The sequence below is a fragment of the Rhinoraja longicauda genome, chromosome 6, assembly GCF_053455715.1.
Source record: "Rhinoraja longicauda isolate Sanriku21f chromosome 6, sRhiLon1.1, whole genome shotgun sequence".
Lineage (NCBI taxonomy): Eukaryota > Metazoa > Chordata > Chondrichthyes > Rajiformes > Arhynchobatidae > Rhinoraja > Rhinoraja longicauda.
In genome coordinates, this window is record NC_135958.1 from 19721669 (window position 1) to 19744614 (window position 22946).

The following is a 22946-nucleotide window of genomic DNA, read 5'->3' on the forward strand; positions in this document are numbered from 1 at the left end:
TCTACTGCCAACATTGCAAAAGATCTTTAACCAGCAGCAGGATGTAGTCACAATTAAAACTAATTATACAGAATGCAAGACACACATGGAAGTACAATAATTAATTTACGCAGTTGCTTTATTGAACCTCTGCCTACAGGTTTACAAGGCAGCCAATTTTTGACAGGATTAATTATCTGGCAGCAAACATAAACTTGCTTCCACAGCCTTGCAACATCTCCTTAGAACAGCTCTTTGAATTTCTTGGACTGTCCATAAAAGTGCTATCAAAAATGGTGAACACAACACTAAAGCCAAACATAACAGCTCCAGCCTTAATGGAACATGCAAGTAACCCATCTACCATGATTGGTGGCTATTGGTGAGGGGCCATTCCAAACAGCAACTCTCACAGCATGATTACAGAGATCTGTGACAATAATGACCAGAAGAAATGTTTGATAAATTTTCCATAGGCAGATCAGTTTAACAAATGTAACTAAGCAATCAAGCTTATGAATAGACTAAGCTTTGCATGTGCTAGTAATATCTGCTTATAACATCTCAACTTTCTGCTTACAAAGCTGAAGAAAGGCCCTACCCAGTATTGACAGCAGATACGAGCAAATGCAAAATGTGTGCATAACAGTGCTAAAGCTGGTCAATTGAAAACAATCGGCTGAGTAATTCTCTCTGAAGGTTGAAGCAAAGAAAATATACAAAAGATAAAAACAGGGCTTCAGTCTGAAAAGTCCCTGGGGCAGAGACAGGGGCTCACTGTAAAAAAGTGAACTGTTTCTGTGGTACAAACCCAAGCCTTCAAACAAGGGAAATGGGGTGAACTTCATTGTTACCATTAGTTTTTACAAGGTTAATTTTGGATGGACACTCCACTCCCCACTGTCAGCCAAGAGACGAGTAATTAACACCCACCATATGTTAAACTACAATGTCAGTCTGTACAAGTTGATTGGTTTCTGGCTGTGGCTGAAAGATGAGCCCCCCTCCCCATGTCTTCCCTCTTTCTTGAATGCTTTATTTAGATACTTTATGGATGCCATGTGCTAGGTATCCTACGTTGGATGAGGTGACTCCAGCAACAGAGATTCGGCCATCTTTTGTCATGTAAATAGAGAATTCCTTCGTCAGACGCTCCACCTGCAGGTAAAATATGAAATACGACTATGAGATGCATTGTGTCATTATATTGAGCAGTAAAATGTGACAATTATTTCAATCCGGATGACAGAGTTTAAAACGACATACCAGAAACTGATGATTTAGGTTTCCCAAACAGTGAGTTTGCTAAATTCTCCTCGGGTCTCCCAATAACGAATTTTTCAATGTAAGATTTTAAAATATATTATTTCTATGCCTTACTTTGAATGTTGTGTTTCACTAACCAGTTGACCATTAAAGCACAAGTAATTTATAACAATGAATTTAAATATTCAATTTAGAATTTTGAGACAGTGGATTTCTGTACATCTTTATTATGTTTTTATGTACATCTTTACCAAGTTAAATATCGACACAAAAAAAAATGTGGCAGAACCTTGGCATATGGTGCAAGGACATGAATGATGAGGCATGCACAGGATTCTTTCAAAGGGCGCATTGTTAAAGTTCTGGTAAAGAATGGATGGTCAGAAGCTCCAAGTTGAAATCCTATCACAGCAACTTATGAAATAAATGTTTTAATAACTATAATAACCAAATGCCTGCAGGATAGAGAAATTTACTAGAATATTGCAACACCCTGACCGGTTCTTTACTGGCTTTGTGATAAAGATCTTGCAGTCTCTGGCCAGTATGTCTACACCTGGCTCAGATCCCATAAAAAGGGCTGAGTAAAGGCCACAATTGCAAAGCAGTAACGGGTCAAATGAGGACTGCATCCAGGAAAGAAAAGCAAGTCACATATGGACGTCACAGAGGTTGTATAATAATAAATATAAAATTGACCAATGCTACCCCTGCTGCTCGTCACAGGGCTCAGTTGGGCTGAATTTCTGGACCACAATACACTGAACAAGAGAACACAAATGCAATGTTCCATCAAACCAGTATTCTCCCCACGTTCTGCTCTAACAGCAACCATGTATTGTCAGTTCTCTCCTTGGTCCTAGAAATATTTCCCAATTTCAGCTCCATTGATATTATTTATCTGTTCCAATCCAATTATTTAACTTGGACAGTGTCCACCCCACTGATTGTGCTTTGTGCAATGTCTTAGACTCTTCCAATGGTCACCCCTCCCTTCACCCATTTTCCAGTGCCACAGATTACTCTGAATTAATCACTGTTTTGGGTTTACCTGTTCTGGTTTGAGTCCAGTGAAGCAAAACATTCCAATCTGTTCAGTAATGTGCTGCCAGTTGTGAATTGAGCCTTCCTTCTTCAGGTTTGATACCAGCTGTTCTCTCATGCTGATAATACGGTTTGCCATTTCTTTCACCTCTTCTAGCCTGGTTATGGGCAAAGTTAAAAAAAATTGTCAAAAGTCTCTCCTGCAGAACAAACACACCCAAACCAAAAAATGTTGGAAACATGACAGGTGCAACATCAAAAGCATTACAGGTACAGCATACAAGCTTAGGTTTGTAAAGCACATTTATGGTGGGAGGGTTTTCGAATTCCACATGAATAGCATGCCTTTAGATCCAGTCACATAGTAATGCCACTTATTGGGATGCATTATTTTCCAAATTAACCACCGTGTTTTTTTAAAAATGAGATACGCAATCTAACAGGGCCATTCAGCTTTAGATCGCATCACAGCTTTGATACAAAGAGCTAAAATCCAAAAGGGAGGTGAGAGTTAGCCCTAGAATACAAATTCTAGCTTTCCTCAGGTCACTGTCCCAGGCTCAGCATCTCACAGCTATTTCATCTTACGTCTGAAAAAGGGCCTTGACCCAAAACGTCACCCATTCCTTCTCTCCAGAGATGCTGCCTGTCCCGCTGAGTTACTCCAGCATTCTGTATCTATCATCATACTTGCATGGAATGTTCACTTAGGTTTGTTTTTTATTAGCAACTCTTCAGATAAAATAATGTAGAGTATTTAGTAAATTGTTAAAACTCATCTTTGTGTTTCTGCCTAGATGTAATAATACTGATACGCACATCCAGTTCCATACCCCCTTCCTTGCTTTCATACTTAATTCATTATATTTTTCACACCTTAGGGCAGTCTTCACTAACCACTCTGTTCATCAAGTACCTGCCATTTTCATTGCAGCAGTATCGTGTAAGTGACAACAGTTTGCTCGTGTGCCTGTGGGTAAGTGGCGCTGAGATACCAAGAGGTAACATACGAAAATCTTTGTACGAGGCATCACTAACTCAGTGAATGAGAACAAACTCTCATTTAAGTTTTTATTTTGTACAGTAATCCTTGTCACAGAATTACAAGACCAGAGATGTTTAAAAACATATAGTGAACATACTTTGAGGAGTGATGCACAAATTCTAGGGGTTATGGACAAATTATTTCTAAACCTAGCCACTATATAGGCCCTTATACATGCATGAATCATACTCAATATGAAGGAGGGGAATATCTGACTGTCCAGTACTGCATGCATGACTCAGAAACTTGGGAAGTATTTAACTGTAGATAGCTCACTCAGCCATCACTCTCCAAAAGTAAAATACTGCAAACGGTAGAATCCTGAAATAAGAACTGATTCTCCAGTGATCCTGGATGGCGAGTATTAACTGCCTGACCCGAGAGAGAGAGTCAACAGCAGCGGCCTTTCCTCCCAAACTTAAGTGATGGAACACCCTCTCCACCAGAGCCAACCCAGAAGCAATTGGCTTCTGTACCAGCCCAGTTTGCAAGTTCCGAGGACAAATTCTTCCAATTACATATCAGCTACTATAGAATAGATTTTATATTCCATCTTTCATACGATCAGGACATATCAAATGGTTTATAGCCATTCAATAGATTATGCATAATCACCAGTTAAAACCTTTCAGTTTGCACTTGGGGAGAAAACTACTGCTCAATTGTATACAAGGCTCAGTATACATTGCAAATTACTGCTGTTTGATCCAGTATACAAAAGAGCTGGTATATTTATTTTTGGGGATGGGAAAATAATTTATGCTACACACATTCCTTAAAATCATTACACCGGATAACAACTGTCTTGGTCGAATTGAGAACCAGATATTGTCCTCCCTCGGCCATCAACTGTTATTCTTCAGTATGGACTGGGTTTCCATCAGCATTCATGGGCTGGAGGAAGTGCAACTCGCTCCGGGCAAGGAAGCAAATCACAAGGTGATAATCTTCACTGTCACAATGAGCTGACTCATTGACACAATCTGCCACCCATCATTTCCCCTGTACATTGGCTGCTGATCTGAGCGGGGTTGCATGGTTTGCTTCCTCCATAACTCCTTTTATGCTGTCAATGAAGTGTTTCCTGGACTAAGTGTTCAGGACATACCCTTCCAGTTTGTGCAAAAGAAGGGAACAGCAACACTAAGGAGTGAGCCAGTTCCAAAGTATTTAGAACCTAGTCACTGCTGTGGTGCTGAAAATCTGAGAGTCAACTCGTGCACTCCCAACATCCACCAATGGCAATAGATAATAGGCAGGTAGTTATTGGAATGAAACTGGTCAAAGGATAAATACTGGAATCATGGTCATGTGAAGAAGATGACCAGGCCTTGATTTAATGAATTACCTTCAAGACAACTGGCATTATAAGCAGGCACTGCATTGTCAGCCTGTCTCACATCTCAGGAGCAAGAGTGCTGTGCCCTCAGCCATGCCTGACAGGTACTCTGCTCTCAAAGGCCAAGCCTGTGTACCTATCCACACTGAAGGGCAGCACAGAGGCATAGCTTGTGGGGCTCTGCTGCCTCCTAGTGCCAGAGTCCTGGGTTTGATCCTGACCTCAGATGCTGTCTATGTGGAGTTTGCATGCTCCTCTTAAGACCGCATCAATTTCTTCCGGATGATCCGGTTTCCTTCCACATCCCTAAGATATGCAGATAGGTTCATTGGCCTCTGTAAATTGCCCCCCGTGCATGGGGAGTAGATGCAAAAGTGGAATAACAGAACTAGCGTGAAGGGGTGGTCAATGGTCAGCGTGGACTCAGTGGACTGTAAGCGTGTTTCTATGCTGTACTCTTCGGTCAATTAAATCAATCAATAATGGTTGATACGTGGAAGGACAATAGTTGGTTCTCAACAGGAAACAGCAAGAGATCAAGACGGCTGTGTGCTGCAGCTAGCTCTTCAACACAGCAATACCTTTATCTGCACTCACCATTCTTTTCGGAGATCTGGTGTGTTCATGAGGGTGGCAGCAATGCGAGCTCCATTTAATGGTGGATTGGAATACAGAGGACGGATCAGGATCTTCAGCTGGGATTCCACTCGCTTCGCCTCATCAGCATCGCTGCAAATTACAGTGAATCCACCCACACGCTCACCTGAAAGGTTAAAGCAAGGCCATTGTGTTGTGATTCAACCGTGGTATCCAGGAGTAAATAAACCTCAGAATCCACTTGACAGTTTCGGCTTGAGACCGGGAGCACCTAATAATTTTCTATCTTTCCAACTGCTTCAGAAATAACTATTTCCTTACAGGTCACAATCCAAGCTACGTAAGATTGGACATTAACAGGATATTTGACAAAGTAGGGGCTTAATACTCCCCACAAAGTACTCTTCCAGCCTGAGAGCAGTGGATAATGTTCCCAGTACATATGATTAGTTGATATTTAAGTTCAAATGTCAAGGCCAATTATAACATTCAAATCTCTTATGTTGAACTTCTCCAGAAATTTTGCTCTTTGCTTTCTCGAGTTATCAGTCACAGGAGGAGAGGAAAAATACAAGTAATCTACCCCAAACCACAGTTTTATCATATCATATCATATCATATCATATATATACACAGCCGGAAACAGGCCTTTTCGGCCCTCCAAGTCCGTGCCGCCCAGTGATCCCCGTACATTAACACTATCCTACACCCACTAGGGACAATTTTTACATTTACCCAGCCAATTAACCTACATACCTGTACGTCTTTGGAGTGTGGGAGGAAACCGAAGATCTCGGAGAAAACCCACGCAGGTCACGGGGAGAACGTACAAACTCCTTACAGTGCAGCACCCGTAGTCAGGATCGAACCTGAGTCTCCGGCGCTGCATTCGCTGTAAAGCAGCAACTCTACCGCTGCGCTACCGTGCCGCCCATTTGTCAATCAACTGTGAAATCATTCAGAAAGTTGGGAAACTTGAGCTCTCACTGGTAAAAGCCATGCTCAGTAATAGTTCATCACTCAAAGGATGTGAGCACAAGAGTAGGCAAGGAAGGTGAGGTAGAAGTTCATCTTTCTGGATGATTAAGCAGGTTCAATGGACTGCATGCGTTTCCCTTGTTCCTACTATTTACTTTTATTCCTGATCTCCAACAGTGACAAAAGCAGCAGGTTTTCCAGCCACATCATCTGTGCCTAATTTGCACCTACATATCTGTCAGTGTTTGGATATTTAAAGCAGAAAAGGCAGAGTCACAAGATTTCAACTTAGCAGCTTCTTCATCTGGCAAGCCAACAGAAAAGGTTGCTTCAAAACTGAGATGGATGATTTGTTGAGATGCAAGAGATACCCTTGCTGATTTTGAGACTGCAGACACTTCAAAGTGTTGAAAATCAAAATAAATTGCATTGAGTAATTATGCATTTGGGCCATTTACTCACCATACAGCCCCATGTTCTTTGCAAAAGATTGTGAGAGAACCAGATTCTGTCCCTGGTCAACGAAATAGCGCATGGCCCAGGCATCTCTGTCAGCATCGCCACTGGCAAAACCCTGATAGGCCATGTCGAAGAATGGGAAGAGATTTCTTTGCTGGAAAGAAGAAATTTGAAATCTCAGCTTCATGCATGCAAGTTTGTCTGATCTAACTTTATTTAACAAAACAAGTTTACACTTTTTTAACATCCAAGAACATGCCTCCCATGATATACTGGATAAAATGGACTGTTCTGGGTTTATTCATAAATGTTGCATGCTTGTAAGTAAGCTTTATACATCTCCACCATAGTCATGGAATAATGGGATTGACTTCAAAATCCAACACTGAAAGACGCAAGAGTTTATTGTCTTATCACCTTAACAACAGCAGCTATCTCTTTCCATTCCTCTGGTTTTGGGTCTACTCCTGTGGGGTTATGAGCGCAAGCGTGGAACAGGATGATGGCTTGCTCCGGGAGTTTCTGCAGGAATACAGGGAGATACAAATAAATATCCAAATACATCTTCTGTAACTGCAAAAGGTGAACAAAAAATTTAAACCATGCTTAACAATGTGTTATTTTGCTTTTGTGATTTGTAGCAAAACACATTTTAGAATCAGAATAACTTTTATTGTCATTCAAAAAAACAAGTCTTTTGGACGAAATTCCATTACCCACAGTCCAACAATAAGAGCAATAAAAATAAGCAATTACATACACAATCACAAACCAACACAAAACAAAAAAAAGAAACATCCATCACAGTGAGTCTCCTCCAGTCACCTTCTCACTATGATGGAAGGCCAGAATGTCTTTTTTATTCCCCTACCGTCTTCTCCCGCGGTCAGGCTGTTGAACTTGCCATGTCGGGGCAGTCGGGTCTCCCGACATTGAAGCCCCCGCCGGGCGGAGAAAATTTACAACATTGAATGCATGACTCACCATCCAGTGCACAAATCCTGGGAATATTAAATACCTACAAACACAGGCCCCTGTTCTGACAAAAGGTCTTCAACCTAAAATGTTAACTCTGTTTCTCTTACCGCGGTTGTTGTTGGACCTGCTGAGTGCACTTTGCATTTTCCAGCATCTGCAGTTTTTTAATGATTATTTTCCACCCATGAAAGATCTTTGCTTCGATTTAGCTGTTTCATTGTCAGGGTTAAGCCATTAATAGGGAACCTGCCTTTGGTGCTGTATTGGGGAACAATGTGGATTCAAAGTGTGCTTGAATTAGGAATCGATCTTTTAAATTTTCATTGAGAATTTGATAACAGAAGGGATATTCGGACATTGAATTTTTTCCTTTACATTGTAATTAGTCAGTCTTCTCATCTGGCATTTGGGGTGTTTCAGGCAAGATTGCTATCTTTGCAGACATTCTTCAAAATAATTAATTAAATTTAAAAAAACATTTCAAACACAAAATAAATAGAAAACCCAATGTCTGTGCATGACATGACTGAATCTCAACCACAGCCTGTTTATAAATACAGAATTATCAGTTCCAGGCAGACGGCTATTCATAATTTTCAGCAAGTATCATCTTCATATTGTGAGTGTTAAATTAGAAACATCACAATCGCTGTACTTATGAACGAGATTAAGCACCCACTCACTGAAATGTCCTCCATTGCTCCAGCAAAATCAAAACCACAGGTCTTCGGATCATAATAGCGGTAACTTTTGACTTCGAAGCCTGCATCCCTGAAGATAGGTGTGTGATTGCCCCAAGAAGGTTTGGGCAGATAGACCTCTCGACTGTTTTTGTAGAACCGTTGCTGTAGGGAAGAAAAGTATCAACAGCGTGACACATTGGTATTAGGCTGTTATTTTGTGTTCAAGTCCTAGATCTTCTACCTTGGTTACTCCCAAGTCATCAAACAACTAACCCTCAGTTTTACTGTAGCACACACAACACTCTTACGATTGAGTGAAGAATATTCTCCCTGATACACCTGTGATTAACTGAAAGACATTACATGAGAAAGAGAAAAGTAGATTACCGAAGAGAGCCTGTGATGTGTTTTCACCAAGATCTTGATATTATGTAGGTGACAGTTTACATAATGCTAAAAGCACCCTACTGCCAAAAGAGAGGCTTCCAAATATATATATATATATAAACATAGCACAAAAAGTAAGGAAATTTGTGTTTGGTAGATTATTTCTTTGTTGTAACAATGCTTCTTGGCAATAAATCTTATACCGTTGGAAAGCCTGTTTATTTCCCTTTTAAATGGTGCCACATTTGTAAGACACATGCATTTGTGGGATGAGCAGCAGAACTGAGTATATGGGTTGCGCCCATGAAAAATTTGCCAAATCTTCTCTGCCAATGCCAAACAGCTTATTCTGCCATTGACTCTTGTTCGGTGTTGTTTGGTGGATTGGATGATTGAAGTCTGAAGAAACAAGACATATTGGCAATTTAACAATTTATTCATTTAATAAACAGGAGCCACAGTAGCGTGTGGAAGAACCATACACAGCCATAACAGCCTGGCACCTCCTCCTCATGCTGGTCACCAGCCTGGTCACACACTGTTGTGGGATGGCATCCCATTCTTGTCAACACCTGGTGGTACCAGAAGCTCAGAACAAGAGTCAATAGCAACAGCAGAATAAGCTGTTTGACATTGGCAGAGAAGATTTGGCAAATTTTTCATGGGCGCAACCCATATACTCAGCTCTGCTGCTCATCCCACAAATGCATGTTCCTTACAAATATGTGGCACCATTTAAAAGGGAAATAAACAGGCTTTCCAACGGTATAAGATTTATTGCCAAGAAGCATTGTTACAACAAAGACATAATCTACCAAACACAAATTTCCTTACTTTTTGTGCTATGTTTATATATATATATATATATATATATATATATATATATAAAGATATATAATCAGAAACAGAACATTTCTGAAAAACAAGGCCTTACTATGTTTTAATTTCTAAATGTTCCCATAGACAGAGTGCTAAATACCCCTTCAACACTCCCAAATTAAAAAATAAAATAAAACAGGGAAAGATAAGTTGGGAACTAGTCTTGGAGTTGAGCTCCTGAAGGCAGCAGGAAGAAGAAAAGAATGTCAGAGGTAAGGATTTCCAGTTTTGAGATACGGAGGAAATCTGCTGAAAAACTATTCAAGAAATCTTGATGTTAAAGAATGCGAAGCAAAACTTTGTCATACATTGTGTCTGCAGCTCCAGTGATCTGATACAAAACACACCAGCATGACATTTACTCAAACAAATACTGATGGCACTTACCAAAAAATTAGCACCAACCCTCAGAGATCCCGTTCCCGAAATGGTTTGCACGGTGATGTACTGAAATCAGAAAGACGCTCTAATTAATGATTGTGCATTTACAAAATATTTAATACCCAAAGAGCAAAAAGGAGAAATTGTTACCAATTAAACTAGAGTGATGAGAAAATGAGTAGAACCAGGTTACGCAGTTTTACATTTTCATTCATGTGAAATACAATGCAGATTGGCAAGTAAAGGGCTATGAATCTGAGTAGTTTTGGCTCATTTTTATTGGAAACACATACCAAGTGCTGATTCAGGAAAAAAAAACAGTTGCTCATTTCAAGATACTTCATGGTTATTTAATGTGGAAAATAACTAACATGGAGTTTAGTTCTGAGAACAGTTCACTGATATGAATGGATTGAAGGGAGCTTTACTCTTCACCCTTTGTTTATCAATTCATCCCACACCTCAAATTTAAAGTGCTAAAATGTGTTTTTGCCTGTGATTATCATTAATCGCTACAGATGCTTAAACAGCTGCTAATTTCCCTTTTCTTGGACTCTAGGATCTCACACAACCTCTGATGCACCAAAGGCTGCTGTTTTTTCAGGTGTCTTGAAATACCCTCCATAAACTATTCATTTCAACTGATTTATTTTCCTTCCAGAATGCTGAAAAATGTAATATTTGAAACATCTTTCAAAAATGTGTTCCTTTGGCATGTTGTTAGTTGTTTTGAACTGATGTAAAATAGCCTTTGGAAATACCTGCTTCTACCGGAGGATTGCAGTTTGATAAATGGCATAATGTTCAAATTGCCCAGACTTAAAAAAAGGAGATAAAAACATTGTGAATGTCAGTCTTTAAGGATCATGGGACCAAGTAGTTCCCACAAATGGCAAATTTCTCCAGGACAGTCGTAACCAGCTCAAACACACAAGTAACAGATATAGGCTAGATAGCCCTTGAGCTTGCATTGCCTTCAGATTGAGATCATGGCTGTTCAGATTTTAGTCTCAGCTCCATTTCCCTGCTTAATCTTTGGCAGTACAAAAATCTATGCAACACAAACAAATACATTTAGATTCACTCACCAGTGGGGAACATCCTCATAACTTATACCCAATTATGGTGTTAAGGCTCCTCAGAATATTGCTCATTTCAATTAGATTATCTTTTATTCTTCCAAATTCTTGAGCCTAGGCAAAATCTGCTCAGTTTGCCTTCACATGTAGAATCAATCTAGTGATCCATCGTTCTATCATCTCAAGGCAAGCACACCCTTCACTTGAGACCAATACTTTGCTCAGTACTTCAAGAGTGATACAGCAAAACTTGCTTATATTTTTGGCAACAAAACTCGACATCCCCTATGCAGATAAGCTTGCACAAAAGTCTAGCTTTGTTTTACTTAGAGACTTAGATCTCCCTGAATGCTAGCAGTCAATAGCTTCACACTATTTAAATAATGTTCCACTTTTCTATCCTTCCTGTGGATAGCGTGCATATCTACACATTATCTGCTATATTTCTGTCCACTCAGTTAACCTGTGCATCGCCATTTTTTTCATTCTTTATATCCTACAACTTGATTTCCAACCTATCTTTGCATCATCACCAAATATGAATACATTACACCTAGTTTGTTTGGTTAGGTATTGGTATAACATAAACAGATGACTCTCATATTGATTCCTGTGACACTGCAGTTGGTGTAGCTTGCAAACCTAATAATGACCCATTTAATATAATATATACTTTCTCTCAATTAACCAATCCTCTATATTCACAATACGACACACCCTTATTTTATGCAGCAAATTATTGATTGACTTCTGAAAATCCAAATACACCACAAACTCTGATTCCCATCATTCACCCTTCTAGTTAAAAGTGTTTAAATCGATTCTCACTTATGGTGTAAGCTTAACTCAGTTAATAGCAGTTATGATATTCTGAGTAAACATTGCAGTGCTGTTTTGGTCAACATTACCTCTGCAAATACCACCACATACATGTGGTGGTAATTGGGACAAAAATGGGACAAAAAGCCCCATTGGTCCCATGGCAAAGTGGGACTTTGCCATGCACCCATATAAAAGTTACTCGTTTCTAAATAGTTATAGCTTAAATTCACAATGTTTATTATTATTAGAAAGAGTGAATAAACATGTTACAAATGCACATCTATATACTAAGACTCTCATTTGTTTGTTCCTGAACTACAGCCAAAACGGTACACGATAGCGTGACAGTTTTAGGTCCACCTTACTCACTGTCGTCCCTTTGGTGCTAATGGAAGAAGTTTCATTGAAATTGGTGTTATATTTTTTAAGTTATTCACATTTTTAAGTTTAAATCTATCTCCTAGGGAGGGAGGGATAGGGGGAATTGAGGGACGGGGAGATAAGGGGAAGGGAGGAGAGGGTGCTGCACCAATGCAGGAGAAGTCTGGGCCCAACGGGTCCACTTGGTCTAGTAAGCAATTAAAATTAAGAGTCATACATCATGCTAACAGTACTTCAGCCCACTGAGTCCATCTATAACAATGCTGTTATTTTCTCCTCACATTCCTATCAACCCTGGCCCCCTCCCCATCCAAAGATTCCATCAATCACCCACAGTGCTACTTGTTTGATAAACAACTTATTCACTTAATCTCAGGCTTACCACTGAGCAACTTTGAACTTGGTCTTTCACATATCTTTAGCTAAAATGCTTAGATGAATGTCACTCATTGCTCTTAGCCTTGTTAAAACCTAGGTCATGTTATCCCTCTCCAATGATCGAAGGTTTATTTTTGTGTCATCTTCCTAAGTTTGTAATCTGCTTAAACTTTTGAATTATATCCGATGTGCAGGTAAATTTGACCATACCCACAGTCTGTTCAAATCAAGAATAAATGACTTCCACTAATTGTCAAAAAGTTAATCCTGTTATCTAAACCTATATCAATTGTTTCATATTAACTGGATAAATTTATCAAACCCATGTTCCTCCCCAGCTTTAATAAAGGGATTTTCTCTATTTCCCATCCATCGGGCCATCTGTCCAATACTGTTCCAATTGACTGCTCCATTTATTGGTCCAGAAACCCATGAATGCCACTTGCTGCTTGCCCAGCCCAAATTAATAGAAAATATAGCTCTTTACCCTTCCACTCCTGATGACTTCGCTGTTGTTCCCTAGAGCCAGCTCTGCGCAGGCCTTGTTGAAGTCTGCGAGGCCACCAATAGGGAGGTACTCTTTGTCCATTTTCTTTGTCGCAATTTGACTCTCAGCCTGTTAACAATATCAAAACAATAAGGTAAAAATCAGCAGTAGTACGTTGAGAGACACTGATTGTGCTAAAAAGGTTATTGTTTCCTTTCCAGTGCATCACTTCCCTGAAAAGTTATTTAATGAAGGCCATTCCTAAGATGACTATCAGATAACCAGAGTCCCTAGGATTACGTGCCACGAAGTAGTTAAGAAATAAAGTGCTGGGATATGAGCTTGACGTTATCAGCTGGACTTTGGCATTGTTCTTCAACACCACCCCACACCCTTCTACACTATTGCATGATATATATTTTCAATAGATGCATGTTATTGTGGCATTTGAAATTCTGGATTAGTAATCTAAAATGTTAAATTAATAGAGAAAAACTGAGCTCCAATTCCATAATGAAAATTGTGAATATGAATTCATTTAATAATAAAAAATATTGGTGAAAGTGATCATGAAGTTGTTGGATTGTGAATCCATTCACAACTCTTTTGCTCAGCATAGCACTCGGTGCTACCGTGGTTCAGTCTCACCACCACTATCACAGGGTAACTAGATTGAGCAATAAACTCCATCTTACCAATGACATCCAATTCCAAGAAAAGAAGTTCCCTCTGTTACATTTCCACAAGCAACAGAATAGCAGCTGTTTCATAAAGATCTCAGAACAAAAAACAAACTTTGAGCATTCATTCTGATATGAATAAAAACACTGACCATATAATATGTGAAATGCTGAAGCGCCATTTCTACATTCGATACAATGGACTCTTATTAGACAGGGTCTTATAAAAAAAATAGGATCCTATTAATCCCCAATTTTCAGATGCTTTAGGCATACATTGAATGTGCAAGCAAAAAAATTCACTGTGCAATATGCACTGTGCACATGTGACAATAAAGTATTCCATTCCACAATATGAACCACAAGATGTTATTCTGCAACTGATGAGCTTCAAGGTTTCTCTGTTCACAAATGCTGCCTAAATATTTTGATTTTATCATTTTATTTCTTTTTCTTCCCAAGTATGTACCAACTTCATCTAGTTCCCAGGCTTCTTCCAGTATTGCTCAGTCAAGAGACCCCGAGAGCCTAGTGGGATTTGGTCTCTCTTCATCGTAACTAGATTTAAAAACAAAAAGAACACCACAATCTACTCACCTTGCGGACAGAGCTCAATACAAATGGCTTCCCATTGTTATCACGGTATGCACCCACACCCAAGTTCATTTTCTTGGGGTTGTTGTCACGCTTGAAGGCTTCAGTAACGCCAAGAATTGGATCAGGAGGACCCATTTCTACATGTGACCACACAGAGCTGGAAGATTCAGAAAGTAAATGTCAGCACAATTTTATTCAAAAGGCCATTAGTTTAAATTAACATAAAACTGCCTAAATTTGAGCAAATAATCTGCAATTTAGAACATTACAGTTGGACAATAAGGAGTTAGCTTGTTTTATATTTACCATTTACAATCCCCAGATAAAAACGATAGATTTTTCTACCAATTGGGCCAGTGTGGAGGAACCACTGACGACAACAATATAATTAAGAGTGACAAATTAATGTGGAATCATAAATTTACAAAACAGGAGAACATTTGGCCCATTGTGGATATTAAGGCCATAGAAAACCCATCTAGCCTAATTCCACTTTGCCCCTCAATGTCTGCACCTGTGTTACAGCATGTGAACAGCCCATCTAGGCATTCACTTAACATAATTTCAGGTTGAAATCCCATTAACCACTGGTAATTCTTTTTTGTGTAAGATGGAACTGCAGATGCTGGTTTAAACCGAAGATGGACACAAAAAGCTGGAGTAACTCAGCGGGACAGGCAGCATCTCTGGAGAGAAGGAATGGGTGACATTTCGGGCCGAGACCCTTCTTCAGTCTGATGCTGCCTACCCCGCTGGGTGATTTTTTTTCCTTTGCTTCCATCTAAATCTATTACAGTAACCTAAAATATGTGATGTAGTCATTGAATCAACAAATCTTACTTTAATAATATTTACTTTAAATGTTGACAATAAAACTTCACTGCTCTTTGGAGAGGAACGTGGGATCTGCTCGGACTGCCTGAACAGGCACACACTTTGATCGAGTCGCGTTTAAAAGATGGCACCACCAACAAAGCAACACATCCTCAATACCACACCAACAAGCAACCTTGTATCCATATCCTAAAGTGGCTGAATTACTGAGTGACAGTATCTACTAAGTAATAGTGGGAAGAGACCACTTGTGATGACCCTCAGAGCCCAATTAAAAGATTCAAAAGAAAATCAGCTCAGGGAACCTGACCCACACTAGTAAGAGAAAGATTGACTGCAGGAAGAGAAATTGGAATCCTGTGTCTTTGCCCCCGACATGGAGCATTAATCCATAATGATTAAACGGAGTTACATTCTGGAGGAAGCACAAGCAGGTGAAGGCAATTTTATAATATCATCCCAATAATTAGTTCCCATTTAACTTTAAACAAAGTTTGGCAAACTACAAAATTAAATGGAGACAAGAGGGCACCCACATTGTCTCATTCCAGGATATCAGTCAGCGACTTCTAGTGTGTGATGAACTTCCACCAATGAGTTGCAAATGAACTGGCTTAGTTTCCCACTGTCAAACTTTTCTGGTAAGTTTTTGATTTGTCCCTTTTACTCAGTTGAGACATGCATGACTGGATGGAATTGAGTGTTTACTTTGTTTACTTCCATTGTTTTCAAAACCACAGTGGAACAGATTCTCACTATCCACAAAAATGTCCACATTCACTAACACACAATCGAACATACCACATTGTTCCCTGTCCTCTCCTCCCTGTTCTAGTGGCCAATCCTTCCGCAAAGCCAGACTTCACTTTTTTTAACCACCTCCATCTTTTGCTCCTTTCCCGAGGAATATTCTTCTAAAACACAGATGCTACATCACCTGCATGCAGTTACCACCATCCCCATTATCACACAACACTGTCCTAACCATTCTTTAATGCAGCTTACAATGGTCCCAGTACATGCATTCTACCCCATTATCAAATGTGCATTAGTAAACCACTCTCTGCCAGAATGTGGCTGAAGGGTCTTATATGATGAGGTTTTAAGTCCAAACTGGACAGAACAATCAATTGGAGACTATACCGACACTGGTCACCATACACACCATTGTGTACATCCTGGTATTGATGATTAAATTATCCCATACTTCAAATTCATAAATTTATATGATAGGAGCAGAATTAGGCCATTCAGCCCATCAAGTCTACTCCACCATTCAATAATGGCTGATCTATCATTCCCTGTCAAACCTATTCTCTTGCCTTCTCCCCATAATCCCTGACACAAGTACTAATTAAGAATCTATCAATCTCTGCCTTAAAAATATCCATTGACTTGGCCTCAACAGCTTTCTGTGGCAATGAATTCTAGATTCACCACCCTCTGATTAAAGAAATTCCTCCTCATCTCCTTCCTAAAGATGCGTCCTTTTATTCGGAGGCTATGGCCTCTGGTCCCCACATCCACTCTATCCAAGCCTTTCACTATTTGATAAGTTTCAATGAGGTCCCCCCTCATCCTTCTAAACTCCAGTGAGTAGAGGCCCAGTGCCATCAAACACTCATCATATGTTAACCCACTCATTCCTAGGATCATTCCTGTAAACCTCCTCTGTACCCTCTCCAGCACCAGCGCATCCTTCCTCAGACATGGGCCTCACAAACGCTCATAATACTCCAAATACAGTCATACCAGCGCTTTGCAAAGTTTCAGCATTGCCTCCCTGTATTTATATTCTAGTCCTCTCAAAATATATCCTAGCATTGCACTTGCTTTCCTTACTACCAACTTGACTTGCAAATTAACTTTTTGAGAATCCTGCACCAGCACTCCCAAGTGCCTTTGTACTTCCAATTTCCAAATTCTCTCCCCATTTAGAAAATTGAAGATGTTCGCTGTTGCTCAATATAAATCAGAACTGCCCCCCAACCAGTGCTGTGTGATAGGTAATAAATGCTGGTCCTATTAACCAACCCAGAAAATGAAAAAAATGAATAAAAATAACTGGAATAAACTAGAATTTCAAGGCAGGCAACACTAGTGGAATATAGGGGAAATTGTAAACTGGGAAAAGACAGATAAATATTTATGGCTTGTTTACATCTACTGCTTTGGAGTATATTAGATTTTGGATTCTAAGGATGCTATTAGAACCAAAGGGTTTGAGTTATAACGAGAGATTAGAGGGGCTGGGAATCATCAAGGGTATAAATAGATGATCAGTCTTTTTCCTCGCGCAAGGACTTCTAAAAGTAATGCCTTCAGGTGAGAGGGGGAAATTTTCAGGGGTACGAGATGCAACCTTTTCACAAAGGTGGCAGGTATGCAGAACGAGCTGCCAAAGAAAATGGACGAGGAAGGGAAAATTACAACATTTTAAAAGACATTTGTCCAGCTACGTAGGTTGCAAAATGTTTAGGCAGATCAAGACCGAGGTGTGCCGAAGGGCCTGTTTCTGTTCTGTTATGTCTAGAACTCAGTCCGAGTTGGGAGAGTTTAAATATTCTGTTATGTTGCGATAAGAAAGAATGTCATTGTTCTATCTGGGACATATTACAATTAAAAAAACTCTTGGCCGGTTTGGGATGTGAAACCGAGTGGGTTCCACCTATTCCTCGAGGCGAGGGAAAATGGGCGTAATGCTCAGAGATCAGCTTCCCAACACGGCATTAAACTGGTGAGCCTGAGCCTTTGCCCGCACCATTGCTTGCCCGCATGCCAAATGGCCTCCTCCTCCTGCACCTAGTTTCTATGTTCCATTGCTTGCCCGCTGCGGCGCGGGTGTCGGCGGCCACACGCCTGCCCTTTAACGCCCCTCCGTCAAGGGCATCGCGTGCAGCCGCCGCCTCCGCCTGGTGGGATGGCGGGGCCTGGCGCCTCCTCCACCAATCAGCGGGCCGGGCCCGTCGAACTGACGCGTGAAGACGGCGCGCCGCCACCAATCGGCGAGCAGCGGCGGCGGGGGGTGGGGGGGACGACGATGGGCGGACGCGGTGTGTGGGACGGGACGGGACACAACCCCCCCACCCCCACCACGAATTCACCTCGGGGTATGGGAGCACGGTTCAGGTCCGGGTTTGCAAAAAGGTCCCGTCTCGAAACATCGCCTGTCCATTTCCCTCCCCTGACCCGGCGCTGTGTTACTTCAGGACTGAGGTATTCCTCAGCTTAAAATCAGCGGCTTTCCTTCGCTCCCGCCTCCACATCATAGATAGCGAATATTCCCGCATAACTCTAAGGGCCACCGTTCAACATCAACCGCTGTGTTACCTGGCTCGTGCGGAGACCACGGCGGCCAAGGCCGGGTGGTGGGAGGCTGTGGCGAGGAGCCTGCAGGAGCTGAACATCGCCATGATGAATGAAGTTTGGGGTTAGCGGAGAGGTCAGTGGCAGCTTTATATCAGCTCCGCAAACCAACGACGTGCGTGCGTGGCGGCAAGAGGTGACCTTCCTCTGTTGAACACGCGCGTGGGCTCACATAGCGCCACCTTCAGGCCGAATGACCTATCACTCATTGAGTGGATTTAAATTGTTGTGCAGGAAGGAACTGCAGATGCTGGTTTACACCGAAGATAGACACAACATGCTGGAATAACTCAGCGGGACAGGCAGCATCTCTGGAGAGAAGGAATGGGTGACGTTTCGGGTCGAGACAGTCTGAAGAAGAGTCTCGACCCGAAATGTCACCCATTCCTTTTCTCCAGAGATGCTGCCCGACCCACTGAGTTACTCCAGCATTTTGCGTCTATCTTTGGATTTAAATTACTGCCTCAGAACGTGACATCTATCATCAAGGATCCCCATCATGGATGCCATGCCCTCCTCTCGCTGCTACTGGCAGTACAGAGGCCTGAAATATCCGTACCTCACCGTACTTGAGTGAGAGATGACGTGATTGAAAAATATTCATGGCCTGGGGACCTTGCTGGAAGATTGGTCCAATGAGTAGGGAGACAGGAGTGATTGTATACTATAAATCATAGTAATAAGGAAGTCCATGAGTCGCTTGTAATGTGTAGTGAGGAACTGCAGATGTTGGTTTACACTGAAGATAGACACAAAATGCTGGAGTATCTCTGGAGTAAAGGAATTGGTGACATCTCGAGTCAAGACCCCCCTTCAGACTGAAATTACAAGTTGCTTGTAATTGTTGCTGGGAAAATGGATGGAGGATTCATGGGTGCTCCACAACATGATCAATCAATCTGAAACAAAATATAACAGGTGAATCAATGACTCAGTTGCTCTTCTTTCAACTGCAGAATAGGTGGAGCACCTGCTTTAGATCTGCATGGCAACCCTGAGTTTACTGTTGCCTGCTTCTTTAATTCTCTATTCTGCATTCATTCTGACTCACATTTGACAACCTGACATTTAAAATTAACAAATGCCCTGTCATCAAATCCTGTTTGCTGAAGACAGTTCCAACTTTGTATGTAAAAGTATTTCTTATCTTCACAGCTGAAAAGTCTGTCTTTGATTGTCAGACTTCAACTCCTGGACCAGATCCTGCAGCCTGCAAAGCAGTATTAGTTTTCCTTCGATTAGTTCCCTTTCATTATCAACCATTGATCAAGTCGTGTTTCTCCCCTCTTAAATATCGATATTGGTTTTGGCAATGATTTATTATTGCCACGTACCGAAATACAGTGAAAAACGTTTGCGCGCTATCTTGTCAAATCATACTATACATGAGTACAATCAAGCTATACACAAGTACTGTGGGTAGCGCAAAGAGAAAAATACCAGAGTGCAGAACATAGTGTTACAGCATTATATCGTTGCAGTTACAGAGAAAGTGCAGCTGAAAAAAAAATTCAGGGCCATAATGCGCTACGTTGGAGATCGGGACTACACCCTTAAGAGAGTTCTGTTCTGTAGTCAAATAACAGGGAAGAAATTGTTCCTGAATTAAGCTTTTGTACCTTCTGCCCAATAGGACAGGGGAGTAAAGAGAATGACCAAAGTGTAAATTGTCCCTGATTTTGTTGGTTACTTTCCCAAAGTACCAGGAAGTTTAGATGAAGTTGATGGAAGAGTGGTTTGTGTGATGGACTGGCCTATATCCACAACTCTCTGCAATTTTTTGCAGACTTAGGCAGAGCTGTTGACATACCAAGATGTGATGCAACTTGCTAGCATACTTTCTTTGATGCATCTGTGGAAGTTGGTAAGAATAATTGGAGACATGTCAAACTTCCTTAGTCTTTTGAGGAAGTAGAGGTGTTTTTTTTTTTTTTTTTCATTGGTCCAGAGCAATGGGGGGCTGAGGCAACAGAGGCTCTGGTCAGAAAAAAGGAGCAAACATCAGAGTTAGGCAGTCGTGATGAAGCAAATCTCTCCATGAACATAAGACGTGTAGGAGTACCCTTAAGAAAGCAATCAGAAGGTCAAAGTCCGCGTGGATGTCGGAAGCCCGCAGGCCCTGCCCTGGGTGGGGGCCGACATCGGGAGCTCCGGCAGAGGCAGCGACAGCGTCTTCGCCCGCCCCGAATCGCAGGGCTTGGGTCGGCCCGCCATGGACCTTTCACCATCCAGCCCGGCGCCTCAATGTCGGGAGCCCCGACCACCCCGATGTGGCAACTCCAACAGCCTGACCGAGGGAGAAGACGGCAGGGGAAGAGAAAAAGACATTCTGGCCTTCCATCACAGTGAGGAGGTGACTGGAGGAGACTCACTGTGATGGATGTTTCTTTTGTTTGGTGTTGGCTTATGATTGTATGTGTTATTGCATATTTTTATTGATTATTTTTATTGGTCTTATTGTTGAACTGCAGGTAATCTTTCATTTCACTGCACATTTATGTGTATGTGACAAATAAATTGACTATTGACTATTGAAAAGGACATGAAATGGAGTTGGCAGACAAAGAAATTCCCAAGACATTCTATAAGCATATTAAGAATAAAATAATGGCGAGGGAAAGAATAGGTTGCCTTAAAGATCAGCTCAGCTATTTTTATGTAGAGGCACAGGAAATGGGAGATATTAAATGAAGATAGACACAAAAAGCTGGAGTAACTCAGCGGGACAGGCAGCATCTCTGGAGAGAAGGAATGGGTGACGTTTCGAGTCAAGACCCTTCTTCGGACTGGTTAGGGATAAGGGAAACGAGAGATATAGACGGTGATGTGGAGAGATAAAGAACAATGAATTAAAGATATGCAAAAAAGTAACGATGATAAAGGAAACAGGCCATTGTAAGCTGTTTGTAGGGTGAAAATGAGAAGCTAGTGCGAATCGGGTGGGGGAGGGATCGAGAGAGAAGGAATGCCGGGGCTACCTGAAGTGAGAGAAATCAAAATTAATACTACTGGGCTGTAAGCTGCCCAAGCGAAATATGAGATGGTGTTCCTCCGATTTGCATTTAGCCTCACTCTGACAATGGAGGAGACCGAGGACAGAAAGGTCTGTGTAGGAATGGGAAGGAGAATTAAAGTGTCCAGCAACTGGGAGATTATGGATCTACTTATCTGTGTTCACCAATGGGGAAGATCATGGAAGTTAAGGAATTGAGGCATTGGAGTTCTGATGTCTTGGAGCATATACGAATGACCAAAGAGGAGGTATTGGCAGTTTTAAAGCGCATTAAGCTGGATAAATCCTCAGAAATACATCCTGTTATATATATATTAAGGATTCACTGTAACCGAAGAACATTATTGATATCTCTACTGGTTAAGGTTGGCCATGAAACTACTGCGAAGATCCCACCCAGTTCATTATAGGTATTCCACAATTGTTAAACATTCAATAATGTCATTGACTCTTTGGGGTACATCTGACTTTGATCTATTTTTCACAATAACAAAGGGCATGCCTCGCTCTGATTAAGATACCTCGCTCTGGTATTGACCAAAATACCACAATGCACTTCAATAGCCCTTCTGATTAATGAAATTTTGCATTATGATACATTTTCCAAAAATGCCTTTGTATGTAAACTGAGGTCCTTTATGGAGGGAAATGTCATTCCAGATGTCTAGTGATCTGCTGACTCTTAACTTCCTTTTCATTGACTAAGCAAAGCATTCAGTTATACTTTATCATTACAATCTATAATCCTGTGGCTTGGCCAATCCCTTGCTTTATCAGTAGTAGCAAATGGGGAACAACCCTGCTTCAATGTGGAGTGCAGCAGAGCATTCTGGGGGAACCACCAGGCATACGAAAGATGAAGGACATCCTAGAGAAACTGCAACACAGCACGTGTGCGAATCAACAAAAAACTGAAACAGGCCCTTCAGCCCACCTCATCCATGCCAACCGTGATGCCCATCTCTGTTAATCCTTATTATCTGCTTTTTTCCGTGTCCCTTTAATGCCACAAATATCTGTCCAAATACCTTTTAAACATTGTATTTGTATCTCACATTAAACCTGTGCCCTCTTCTTCTAGAATCCCTTTCCCTGAGAAAAAAACACTGACTATCCATCCTATCTATTCTCTTAATGTTATTATCTCTGTAAGGTCATTCCCCGGTCTACGCTTCAGAAAGAATGTAGAAGGCTGAGGTCCTCCTTAAACTTATTTGTCGCTTATGAATGGGCCATCCATGAATGAGCGTTGTAGGTGGCACATTCTAGGGTCCAGGTCAACATGCAGAGGGGT

At 41.1% G+C, this 22946-nt stretch overlaps 1 protein-coding gene across 2 annotated transcripts; it reads right to left on the reverse strand.

Annotated features, from left to right (window-relative positions):
* Positions 1 to 92: 92 nt before the first annotated feature.
* On the reverse strand, positions 93 to 18758 carry got2a (glutamic-oxaloacetic transaminase 2a, mitochondrial). 2 transcript variants are annotated; one of them, XM_078400641.1, is made up of 10 exons: positions 18604 to 18758; positions 14440 to 14596; positions 13163 to 13291; positions 10022 to 10081; positions 8369 to 8530; positions 7125 to 7229; positions 6711 to 6861; positions 5271 to 5436; positions 2297 to 2447; positions 93 to 1137 (listed from the first exon to the last, which is right to left on the reverse strand). In XM_078400641.1, exons 1-10 carry the CDS (start codon positions 18684 to 18686, stop codon positions 1015 to 1017), a joined length of 1287 nt encoding a protein of 428 aa, XP_078256767.1. In that variant the 5' UTR covers positions 18687 to 18758; the 3' UTR covers positions 93 to 1014. The 2 variants fall into 2 exon arrangements, with proteins under 2 accessions (XP_078256767.1, XP_078256768.1); XM_078400642.1 differs by lacking the exon at positions 18604 to 18758 and adding an exon at positions 18378 to 18523.
* Between the last annotated feature and the right edge of the window lie 4188 nt (positions 18759 to 22946).